Source organism: Procambarus clarkii, chromosome 80 (assembly GCF_040958095.1).
Source record: "Procambarus clarkii isolate CNS0578487 chromosome 80, FALCON_Pclarkii_2.0, whole genome shotgun sequence".
Taxonomy (NCBI): domain Eukaryota; kingdom Metazoa; phylum Arthropoda; class Malacostraca; order Decapoda; family Cambaridae; genus Procambarus; species Procambarus clarkii.
This window is the reverse complement of record NC_091229.1, coordinates 19,878,978-19,892,569: the sequence shown is the minus strand read 5'-3', so window position 1 is coordinate 19,892,569 and position 13,592 is coordinate 19,878,978. Positions and strand designations below refer to the sequence as shown.

General features: G+C 34.8%; 1 protein-coding gene across 1 annotated transcript; it reads left to right on the top strand.

Annotated features, from left to right (window-relative positions):
• Positions 1 to 505: 505 nt before the first annotated feature.
• Mys45A (SDA1 domain containing protein Mys45A) lies at positions 506 to 6,908 on the top strand. The gene is given in 5 exon segments (XM_045727582.2): positions 506 to 647; positions 2,080 to 2,309; positions 4,642 to 4,833; positions 5,032 to 6,171; positions 6,173 to 6,908. Coding segments are annotated over 4 exon segments (2,124 nt in total). The 5' UTR covers positions 506 to 647; positions 2,080 to 2,108; the 3' UTR covers positions 6,764 to 6,908.
• The last annotated feature ends 6,684 nt before the right edge of the window (positions 6,909 to 13,592 follow it).

Below are 13,592 nucleotides of genomic sequence, written 5' to 3'. Positions count from 1 at the left end.
ATAAATACTATTGACAAATAGTTACTAGAAGCTTTACTTTTATGAGTGCGTAATAAAGATTTCAATATATATTTATGTAAATTGAGTGTAGTAATAAGCTTTCCAGTTAAATTATAATTCATTGGCTTTATATAACATCTTGTCGTTGTCAACATACTTCAGGCTTACTCTACACATCACATGTAATTCACAAACATTATTCGTACTGTCCCAACAACTATTAAAACAATAGGTAATTGATTTGTATTTAAAATAAAATATACAGTCGTTAAAGTAGTGTTTATGTGTGTATTATATAGTTTTATTGTTTATTTTACAACGCGACTAAGTGCGCGCAGAACGTTTCTAAAAAAATGTGTATTGAAAATTCTGAAAAAGTGTGAATTGTATACACCTCATAAGAACCAAATATTAACTAACAGTTTGTAATTAATTTAATAAATACCTAATAAATATTACAAGACCAAATAAAGAGTGAAATAAGGAGACGAGAGAGAGGGTGAGTGTAGGAAGCTCGGGTTACCACATGAGGGAGCAGGTCGTCCTCGCCGCTGGTCTTGTGGGTATTTTTACTTGAATATACCTGCTACAGGCCTCCACAAGGACAAGAAGCCGGCGGCTTGTCATAAGTCCCCTCTTTAACACATGTACGTACTTACAGACTACGGCTGCTGCTCGCTCCTGGCCACTGTATTCCCTGTGAGGGAATACAGCGGCTGTATTCCATTGGATGATCTGGCCTGTATGCACATATGGTTTTAAATATATCAACACACAATAGAATAAGTACTGTACGGTGGACAGAAATCGGATGTCTAGATTCAGTAACACCTGGGCAAATACTAGTTTCGATATGAACAAATTACTGGGTAACCATAATTAGGTTACTGGGTAATAGACGTGGGGTCGCAGGATTGTTTCAAGCGTAGGTTTGACATGTATGTGTAAATGAGTTTGGGTGGAATATACAAGAGCGGCCACATATCTGACAGCTGCCCCTCATGCTGCGAGGGGCCTCACGGCTGAGAGGACAGCTGCTCTGGGGTCGTAGTCCTAAGGGCCCGGGTTCGATCCCCGGTGGAGGCAGAAGCAAATGGGTAGAGTTTCTCTCACTCTGATGTACCTGTTCACCTAGCAGTAAATAGGTATCTGGCGTTAGACAGCTGCTACGGGCTGCTTCCTGGTGATGTGTGCATGTGTTAGAGAGAAATATATGTAGTAGACATAATAGAGGAAAAATAAAATTAGTTAGAAAGGTGATGTCCAAGAGCTAATAGCTCAATTCTGCAGATACAAATAGTAAATATATGAGTCAAACCTTGTGAAGTTTCTTATTTCTTATGTATTTTGAGATTTATTTTTCATTTTTGCTTCATCTTATTATATGTTGTTCATTTTTGGGGACCAGTGATACTAATAACCCAAAGGACTGGGTTTAATTATTTTTGTCCAATTGGTTATAAAAAACAGGCATGTATTACTTTGACAATTTATTTGTATCATTCATGGACAGGGGATGGATTATTTTACAGGTTTATTTATAAGAGTTTTATTAACTTGAGTGGACCTTTGTTGCCAATTGAAGCATTACCATGGGGTGTAGTAGTCCTTCTTAATGGTTTTTCGATAAGTCACATTTTTCCAGTAGCCAAATTTTCTGAGTGTTCTTTTGAAAGTTTTCAAAATGCAGAGCCCAACATGCAAGGTCATTATTGGTTATGGTGCTATATTTGACTCTTGGCTTAACAAGTACCACATCATGTTTTCTTAATGTTGATACATTATATTCAGTTCCATTGTCCTTATTTTTAATTCCCATACAAATATAATTGTTTTGTGTAACATAGGACTAGCCCCTAAAGTACCATCTAAGGCATTCAGTTTGGCAAAGACCCTAGTGCTCTGACCTTGTTTGCTCTCCCAAACTTGTCAACATTTGAAGTTATTCAAAGTGTTTGTAGAAGATTCTGTTGGACCACCTCATCAACATAGGGTATTTGCTAGAGGAAACAAAGTGACAAAGATGAAAATAGTAGCTATTACCTTTGTTTTCTTACACACTATGTCTCTTGTCTGCAGATATTTATGCCAACTACAAAACAATCAAAATGGAGAAAACTCAAGCTAACAACAACAAGTTACCATCAAATTTACCACAACTGCAGAACCTCATCAAGCGTGATGCCGCCTCTTACGCAGAAGAATTTGATAGGCAATATTCGGTCTATAAAGCTACGCGTGTTATCTTTGAACAGAACCCAACCGTCTACATTGAAGACTTGTACCAGATGGTGATGTTTTTAGCTCAAGTGAGTTCCTGTATTTTAATTTACTTATAGAGGTATGACCTGTCATAGATTTATGGGTTTCATGGAGGAATAATATAGTTTTACTGATTGTATTATTAGGTTTAAGATCCAAGATTTTCAAGCTAACTCCAATCCATGTAGTTATAGCTGCATGGATTGGTAGTGCATACCACGATGTTTGTGAGATAGAATAGTATACCATTGGTTGGAGACAGGAAGGCCATGTTAGACTTAATGAGGCCTTCCTAGACAAATGCAAAACATTGCATGGTCAGCCATCCAGTGCTCATCTTAACCTGGTCAACTTAGTGATGTGCAATGCAAAAAATTGGCAAATCAATAATTAGGAGAGCTTATCTAGATGGTTCACATTGAATGAATGGATAATGATGGCCTGATGAAGAGTGGGTATTTGAGTGAGTTTGATGGGAGGAGGAGAGAAATACAGAGATAAGTAGACATAGTAAGTGTGTAAGGAAATGGGTTCAGTCAGCGGCACCATGATATGTGGAGGACAATGTTGGGTGGCTGCAGTTTGTGACGAGGGAGTGAGTGTTTTGATTGTACTGTACAGCTTAACCTCACTTAAAGGGACTGACTGGGATGAGACCAGTTTTGCTTTACCAAGAATTCCAGTCAAAGTATTTCTCTTGTTGCAAATTAGTTGTTTCTCCAAAATAATAAAACACATTTTTGTGCATATAGTACATATAGATAAATTTATATTTAAACTGTTTTTTAAATATACTGGATAATAAAATAAAAGAAAAACAAGGGAAAAACTATCTATGTAGAGTTTTTTTTACTTCAAGAAGAGTTGATTAATCTTTTTTACCCTCTGTAGGCACAGTGTGAGCACTGTATATAGTACAGCACTGCATGTATTATACAGTAATGTAATGTAAACATTACAAAATTCTACTATTAAGTTGCAGCATAATTCATTTATATGTAGCCTCATATATGTGTAACTTAGTGCTTTCTCGTCATATAAAACCAAAGCATACAAAGTAATATTATTATTCTCTTTCGACCATTGCCACCAGTTCTTTGTCTTGGCATTAAACTTAAAAATCTTAATACTGTACAGTATGTATATACCGGTACATACAGTAATATATATCAACCCATCCTCACGAAATAAAAACACTTATAATAACTATTGGGTCAAAAGTACTATACCAATATGTAGTGATGGGCACTAGAAAGTTGACTTTTGTATTATTGAATTTGGACAAACTGCAAACTACTTTAACCACAGCATAAATGTAAGACATAACCTACCCTCTTTTAGCAATTCTAGGCCTAATACATGCTGTCATTGGCTTAATATAGTACAGTACCTATGTGCTATACTAGGTCTAGGAATATTTAAGTTTTCTTAGCTTTATTTTTTCTAGAGTATAAAATTAATAGTACAAAAAGTGGTTTACTGGCAGTCCATCACTCATATTGGTACTTTCCACCCAAAAACTACTAAAAGCCCTATAATTTCAGAAGGATGGGTTGATACTGTACAGTACTATATAGTATGTCCAAAACTATACTAGTGCCAATAATAAATTATTCAAGCTGTTTTACCTTTCTTAGTCTATTGAACCTTTTTTTTTTTCTATAGTTAAATATCTACTTTCTCCCCTACTTGTTTTGCATAATTACTGTTATTGGTTGACATCTTTTCAATTCACAAATAAGGAAATGACAAAGAAAATCGCTGTAATAAAAATCATTGAATACAGAGGTTCTTCTATACGATCACAAAGGTAAAAAGCACACCTTCAGGATACATTGAGTTACATTATTGCCGAGACCACCACAGAAAAAAAATCCTATGAACAAGCTACTGTACATACAGTATTGCAATATAGTTTTTTAATAAATATTAAATTGAAGAAATACTGTACATTTTTTTACCAGTATTAACCACTAAAGGTATATTAAAAACTTGGAAAATATGAAATATAGTCCAGGACTGTGTGTGTTTTGTTGCCGAGGTGGATACTCTACCATGACAGCAATGGTGAAGACGACGCCATACACTGGCGTCTTCCGTCTTCCAGCTGAGGACCATCAGCTGGTCCATCAAGATAGTTCTATGAAGCGTTGGATTGCTTGATATGGATGATTTTTGTTTAAGAGGTTGTGCTTGTTTATCCATGAGGCTGTTGGATATTGTTGATTGTAATTTTGTAATACTATACAGTACCTGGTATCTTAACTTTATTTTTTCTGTACTGTACTGCTTTTTTATCTCCAGGCTAATGCCTCACCACAATACAAAATTGGGAAAGAAAGTAGGTAGTGATGATGTAATAATCTTTTACTCCTGCAGGTAGCACAATGTTACCCAGACAAGCTCAGTGACTTTCCCCAAGACTTGGTAACTCTTCTCAAACGCCATAATACCGTCTTGCACCAAGAGATGCGGATGGCATTTGTTAAGGCACTGGTGCTCTTGCGCAACAAAAACATGCTTTCTCCCATAGATCTTCATATGCTCTTCTTCCAGCTTCTACATTGCCAGGTGAGTTTACAAAAATAATCAACTTTAATTGTTATTGGTACACAAGTGCATCTGTTTTATTTTTGTAATTGTTGTAGTGTTTATACAATATATGCCATTTTAAAGTTCTTGCACTGTAAATAATGATAATTTTAGAAATGTTGCTGCATAGTTCCCTTACACTGTACTTTCATTTGAAGTTTTAATTACACTTTTCAGGACAAGAGGCTCCGCCAGTTTTTAAAGCGGCACATAGTTACAGACATCAAAAACATTAATTCTAAAGGCAAAAATATGAAGTTGAACAAGGAGCTACAAAACTTCATGTATGAGATGCTTACATCCAAGCATGCAGTTGCTGCTAAAACATCTCTAGGTGTGATGATTGAATTATACAATAAGCATGTTTGGAATGATGCCAAAACTGTGAACATCTTGGCAACTGCATGTTTTTCAAAAGTTACCAAGATTATGGTAGCTGCAATCAAATTTTTTATTGGTCAAGATAAAGAAGAAGGAGAAGAAACGGATTCAGACAGTGAATCTGAGGATGAAAAAAAAGTTTTAAAATCTACATTGATATCTGTGAGGGTTAATAAGAAAACAAAAAAGAAGCAAAGAATACTTGAAAGAGTAAAGACAGTTGTGAAAAAGAATCAAAAGAAGAAGAAAACTAAGACCAACTTTGACTTTTCAGCTTTGCACTTAATTCACGATCCACAGGACTTGGCTGAGAAACTGTACAAACGTTTGGAAAAAATGAACGAGAGATTTGAGGTTAAATTAATGACCATGAACATGATCTCTCGTCTGATTGGTGTCCATCAGCTGTACTTGCCTAACTACTATCCCTTAGTTCAAAGGTTCTTATTCCCTCATCAACGTGAAGTCACCAAGGTTATGGTATTTGCTGCCCAAGCAGCACATAGCCAAGTTCCTCCAGATGATTTAGAACCAGTGGTTCGCACCCTTGCAAACAACTTTGTCACTGAACGTTATTCTAGTGAGGTCATGGCAATGGGTCTAAATGCAATAAGGGAGCTGTGTGCAAGAAATCCTTATTGTATGTCAGATGATTTATTACAAGACTTAACTCAGTATAAGACTCATAAGGACAAGGGAGTAATGATGGCTGCCAGATCACTTGTATCTCTTTTCAGGGATAAAAATCCTGAACTTCTCGCAAGGAAGGATCGGGGTGCTCCAAGTGAGCTTCGTGTGGAGAAAAAGGTAGAACAGTTTGGAGAAAACAAAGCTATAAGCTATATTCCTGGGGCTGAAATTCTTACATTTAAAACCCATGGCGATGATGAAGGCATTGGATTAAGTGACAGTGAAGATGGTGAATGGGTAGATGTCCAAACACTCTGATGATGAAATAGATTTAGATGATGATGATGATGATGATGATAAAGCTGTCAATGAAAGTACAGACACTCCTAATGAAGAAACAATCTTTTCCAAAAAAGATGCCTTGAAAGAAGTAATGAAACTGACTGCAGAGGAAAGAGCCGCCAGGGCAGCTGATGTTGTAAGTTCTCGGTTTCTTACGGATGATGATTTTGCCAAAATAGCTGCAGTTCAGGCAGCCAAACAGGTAGAGAAGTTCAGCAAAAGTAAAAAGAACAAGAAACGAAAAAGGGAAGATGGAGACCAAGCTGAATCTGGTGAGATCGTATCGTTAAAAAGTATCGAAATGATTTATAAGAAAAGGAAACATTCGAAGGAAGCCAGAATGGAAACTGTCATGGCAGGAAGAGAAGGTAGAGAGAAGTATGGTACGAAGAAAGGGCGTATGAATCCAAATGCATCGACTACTAACAAGGAGAAAAATAAGGGCAAGAGTTTCATGATGGTCAAATATAAAGTGGGCCGAAAACAAAAAAAGTCTTTCCGAGATAAGCAGATAAAGTTAAGAAATTCATTGTTAAAACAAAGGAAGAATTATTAATTGTATACTCATTTGTTTTCTTTATACCTAAATGAAATACCTATACATAATTTATAATATGCTGCTAATTTGTCAATTGTTCATGATTTTGGCTACACAGCAATAAATATGGCCGATTTTTTATTTTTACGGTTACTGTATAATATTTTTGCATTTTTTTTTTACCTAAAAATCATTTGGGAAGTGTGGTTATGTGCAAGCTTGAAGTGTGGATTGAGATCATTAGGTGGGGACATTGCAGTCAGGCAAAGACAGCTAAAATTAAGTCCATATATTTCATACTCTAAATTATATTGTATAATTCAGTATACTTCTTATTATACTTTTTATGATGCTGTATAATATTTATCTGCCCTTAATTATTGCCTTTCTAAATTACAGTATTTCTGAAGCAATTTAATGTTAAGAAAATTTGCAGTTATTAATTAATGGCTCTTAATTAAGAAATATCTATGTCTAAAAAATTGTGCCTGAACTTCAACACTTTGTATATTCTGTTGTGTTGGAATCTTAATCCAGGACTAGGTACTAGAACTAGTTAAGTTATTCAATACTGTGTGTGTGCAAGAGGCCTCCAATGAGTTCAACAGGAGGGCACCATGAGAAAGTAATAGTATGACTTTGTCTATGAAATAGCTTTGACCTTTTCTTGAACAGTTACACAGATGGTTTTCGTCAACATGCAACTTAATTAAATAATCAGGCGTTGAAAATTATCTACTGTATTCTGTTAGTTTTGCATAAATCAAAAGGATTTTGTTGCACCTAAATTAAATGTCTGGTTAAGATACCCCTCGCAGTGAGTACATAGAATAAAATAAAGTTTTGTTTACAGTATATGTGACTGTATGTTAAAGAAAATATACAAGTCACATTTTGACATAAGAGTATCCATTGTTAGAAGGCAAGTATCTGTCATGCACACAAATGTCATTAAATTATCATTCACTATACACCTCAATTTGAATAATGCAGGAAGGTAACCAAGAAGAGCTCAAATATTGTGACACTTGAGCTGAAGCTGGCAATGGTATATGCCATGAATAACAAGACTATTACTACTACAGTACTAATATTTATGCTGTAGTGCATCACAAAAGCATATTGATAAAAAATACTTTATAATGTACTTCACGTGGGCAGATATAGTGGAAAATGCTATAATGAAGAAATGTTGATTCCAATATTGCTATAAAATTTTGAGGGACAGTAAATAAGTATATGAATACTGTAATATATTTTATAATTTATATAAATTATAGTAGTAAAAATGATAATACTGTAAAAAAAATATAATGATGTGATTAAGCATATTTAATAATGAGATTATATACTCTGTTGACTTGGGTGTGTACAGTACTCTTACAGTATAAAGGTATATAAACTAAATAATAATTTAATTATTAAAATAAATAAACCACACTTTGCATATTTCCTCACCTATCGTTTATATATATGAATGATTATGCATAGTGTTATGTAGAGATACAGCGGTACCAGAGGCAGTGAAAACCAGCAATTAAAGAACAAGGCAAGTTAATGAAAACTTAAAAATGCATTGGACTGAACTTTCTATAAGGTTTGTATCTTATCTGTAGTGGTCTTGATCTGACCTCCAACCTCACTGATTTATCTTCAAAGACACATGATACAACTTGAGCGAGGAGGAGCACCGAGTGCTTTCTTATTGGAGAAAGAAAAAGACTGCCTAATTCTATGATTGTAATTTATCAGTGAGGGACAGAGCCAGTTTCATAACTAGGATAATGAATATACAGTAATGATACAATTCTGCTTTAGATATTGCAGAACACAGGACAGGAGATCGAGTTTTATATGAGCATCCCATGAGCTATTACAGGAGATTATGTTTATGTAAATTGGTAAAAACATGAACTCTTGTTACCTATGGTGCCTACTACTGAAAATCATAGTATAGAACAGTATTTTCTTAATTTGAAAGTTATTAACTGTTGAAGTTTGGGATTATTTTCTAGACCTTTCATTACAGTGAATGGCTATATAATGAATATTTTTAAATATATTTTTGTATTCAATATATTGTTAATATCCTAAATCTTTCAATCAAGAGAGCTCTTCAATTAACTTGCACTGCTCCGAATGCCATATGAAATGTTCATAGGGAGCTGCTGTACATATAACATTTGCTTCATTTTGAGATTACAATCATCAGCTGGCATTTGATGCTACTCTCAAGGCTTGCCATCATTTGAAAATGTATCTCGAGTCCCTGAACCCATCAACCTAAACCATGTCCTCCAACTAAACTCGACGGAGTGACCATTATGCCACATTCACCCAAAATGCTTAATTTCACCAAACTGATTGTTTTCTAACAGTAATTTTGAATACAATGTAATATATATTAGGTAGAAGACGTGGCTGTACTTGCAGGAGTAGGTATCGAGGATGTTGTGGCCTTCTGGAGTTCAGGAGGGTGGGATCCTGATCATATATAATAATAGAAGAGGAATGAACTAAAATTACCATTTAATGCAATTTGTTTCAGAATTTAATGCAACATAATTTATAAACAACTCTGACCAATTCAATTATAATTTTGAGATGTATGCTAGGGTTGACATCCATTTAGTGTACATTGGGAAGGAGTGGATTAAAAGTACTGAGGAGAGGGGGCTTTATATTAGGATTTCTCAGGGTTTTAACCTCTATAAATTAGTGAGGTAGGTATTCACTGGACCTGTTGGGTGAAATGCAAACCTGTAGGTAGTTATTCAAAGGTGCTAATTCAGTTCAGTTATTAAACACTGTCTGGTACGGAATATTTCGGAAAGCCAATACAGAAGATGAGGGATGCTTACAGAGGATTGCAACTAATTGGTCTCTAGATCAAACCACAGGTAGGGCGAGATGTTTAATATTTCCTTATACCTGATGGCTCTGTTCACCTAGCAGTTAATAGGTAAGTGAGAGTTAGAAGACTGTTGTGTTTTGCTTCCTGGGAAAGGTCAGTCTTTACTCTAAGCCTTAACTCGAGATGATTTCGGGGCTTAGTGTCCCCATGGCCCAGTCCCCGACCAGGCCTCCCGGTTGCTGGACTGGTCAACCAGGCTGTTGGACGCGACTGCTTGCAGCCTGACGTATGAGTCACAACCTGGTGATCAGGTATCTTTTAAAGGTGTTTATCAAGTTCTCTCTTGAACACTGCGAGGGGTCAGCCATTTATGCCCCTTATGTCTACTGGAAGCGTGTTAACAGTCTCAGGCCTCCGATGTCGATAGAGTTCTCTCTGAGTACCTATTGCACCTCTGATAAGCCCATTATAATCCTAATAGGTTTCCTTCTTAAAACAATGGGACACCCATATTTTTCTCACACATAAACCCGATTAATGTGGCAAATATTCAAAAATATTTATCTGGTTCTTCACTAATAGAAAACTATTGAATATGTTCTAAACACAGTTCTGCCTACTGGTGACCCTCAATTTGTATTGGGATTGTGTTCCTGTAAAAACTAAATAGAAGAACATGCAAATCAAACTTAAGGGTATAGGGGAAAATAGGCTTAGGTTTCAAAAACCTCTAAACCACTTTCCCCCTTTAATCACTAAAATACCTATTTGAACTTCACTATCTAAAGCTTCCTTAAATTTCCCATAGTATGTATAATGAGGCAAGCATACAATCCACAAATTTCATTGAACTGGAATGTGGCATAGTGGAAGCCCCATAAACTACAGGGAAAAAAAGCTACACCTATGGATTTGTCAACCCATCCTCCTGTTTAGATAGTACCCATTGTGACGATCATCAATACTGTAGTCAAAACTTGTACGTTCTTAGGGTTTAGATACTAGTATACTGACTAGTAGGGAATTCTTTTAAAATTAAGCTAAAACACAAACTTAAATATTCCTAGGCCTAGTATAGCACACATGTACTAGGCCTAGGAAGGTTAGGTTAGTTTGTCAAAGCAACACAAGTAAAAAATAGTTTTCTGGTTTGTCCAACTCAATAATTCAGATTTCTACGTTCTAATTTCGTTGTACGTCTGTATATATATACATACTATGGTCCTTATTATTACTAAGCACTATTGAAACAGGAGGATGGGCTGGGATTTGCTGTGTTATTCCACACTATTCATTCATCCTTGTGCTGCATTTTGAAATACTGTACTATAAAGCACTTACCCCAATATCATCGAACCTTCCTCCAAAACCATGCAAATAAAAGGGTTACATTCCTTATTATTACACTTCTGTAATACTATGTATCAAGAGCAAGTCTTAAATGTATATTCAAGACTCACTCAAACTGTGTAGTCTCTGGAACAGGAGAGAAAATAAATAAATATTAACAAGGAAAATACTTGAAGATCATGTTCCAAACTTACACAGTAAAATGAGTGAGAGATATTGTACAAAGTGTAGAAAAAAAAACATTGAACAGTAGGGAGTGTGAACATTAGAGGTCCATGACTTCAATGTTCTGCCAGCAAAAATAAAACAAAATATAACTGAAATAAAAGTGAAGCTTTCAGAAAGAGACAATGATAAGGTTCTACAAGAGATGCTACACCAGCTAGGATGTGATAAGCTATATGAGCCTATGGAGAGTTAACATGGACGCATTTGACTGTCTCTGGGTTACCCATTCCATCCTCTGCTACAATACATTACATGAAAAAATAGCATTTCATATTTTTTGGTATATACTGTTTGTGTCAACCCATCCTCCTGTTTAGATAGTACCTATTGTGATTGTGATGGTCGTCAATAATCACGAATTCTTACATACTTAGCCTTTAGATAGTAGTATACTGACTAGTAACGAATCTTTTAAAATAAACGAAGCTAAAAAACAAACTTAAATATTCCTAGGCCTAGTATAGCACACATATGTACTATATTAGGCCACATATGTACTATATTAGGTCAGTATATATACTATGGTCCTCATCGTTACTATGAGTACAGTACTGTACTACCAAAACAGGAGGATGGGCTGTTTATATAGACATAATTCTTTATATTGTCTGAATATGCAGAAACCCTTTATTGACTAATTTGCAATTAAAAATCTATAAAAATATGGTAATAAATAGCCCCAAAATAGCATTTATTTGGAAACCTGAATTATTATTGGTTCTGGATCAAATCCAGAACACCATCAATTAGATTTTGAAGGTTCCATAACTCAACCATATAATAATAAATTGAAGAATAATATAGGATTATGGATCAATAAAATTAATATTAAATTTTAATAAAAATTACAAAGTTCGCAGATTACACTTGAAAAACTAAATAAATAACAATTACAGCATATATATATATATACATCTTAACTGTTTATTATGACTAAGAAAATTGTATGGTAATGTATCCACATTGTATGGTAATGACTAGATTTGAAAGCCACGTGAAAAATGTATTACTAAACCTTTGTAACTGTTGAATATTAAAACAATGTTAGGTAATCAACCACTGTTGTAACCAGGAATCTGATAAAAATTGTATGTTTTGCATCCAGTACAATAGTTGGCCAATTGTAAATAACACACACTATTGTAACTTTAGTTCTAGTTTGTTGACTTTTTTTAACAACTAGTAATCATAAACTTGTAATAATCATAAAGTAATCAAAAAATCATAATCACACTTCACTGCTCTCTAATGCAAAATTTGAGTCACAGTGGTCTCGGATCAATTAGCATGTCTGTTGTGATGTTGCAGGATATCTGTTGATAAGATAACTGGGACTAGATTCACCATGCAAGTCAAGGCACTGTAGCTAAGCTACAGAGACCAAAAGCCAATCCTAATTATAAGGGACGAATGTACTGTATATTATTTTAGTGTTATTTTGGAAAAGCCAAACAAGACAGGATTAAACCACATGAGGGCTAATAGACTATAAGAAGATGCAGCAATGGCAAAGAATGTTAAATAGTAATTCCAAACGTTCTTTTGTTCCGATAATCATCCAAACTAATGAGATCTGAGATGCAGTCACCTGTTTTCATTATCAGTTGGAGATAAGTAAATGAAGAGCAACCGTCCCAGTGCCTTTCAGTGAAAGAAGCACATGTTTTTGTCAAAAGGATATGCCACGATGCTGCAGAAATTTCACATCATCCTAAGTCTTCAAGACATTTAAACCTTTCTGGAGTTGTCATCTGCTAGATGATCCAAAGTGAACGAACAAGGTGTTAAATACTATCTTTTGTTCTATAGAATGACCTTTGAATAGGTAAGGCCTTATTGCCAATAAGTTCATAGAATAATTCATTCTTGCTTTTTCAAAGAAACTAAATAATTTAGTGCCATGACAAGTTAGAAATTACCTGTGGCTAGAAGACTAATACAGTATCAAGGTTTATGATTTCTCCTTCATGTCAGTGCCTACTACATTTATAAACAGATAACAATCTGTAAATGGACTGTTTTCAATCACATTTAGTATCCAGCTATGTAAGGGTGTACATGTTTTCTCTTAATGGACTGGCAAGTGCAGGGCTGGAGATATCTAATTATTTTATTATTTTAAAGTGGAAGATTTCAGTCTCATTCCTTCTTCATGCTTTCCTTGTCCTTCATAATCAATTGCAGAAAATCCTTCTATCCTTCCCTATTCTCTTTTCCTACTCCATTACATCACTAAGCACCAAAAAGTGTATACTCTATGTACTGTGTATTATTTTTATTTATTTATTTATTTATTTATTTATTTAAGTATTTAAGGTGATAGCTTATAGAAATCCATAGCAAAAATTAGCAGTTATTTTAAGAATCTGTCAAAAGATAAGAATATGCTAAAATATGGTTATTTTGTTAGTGTAA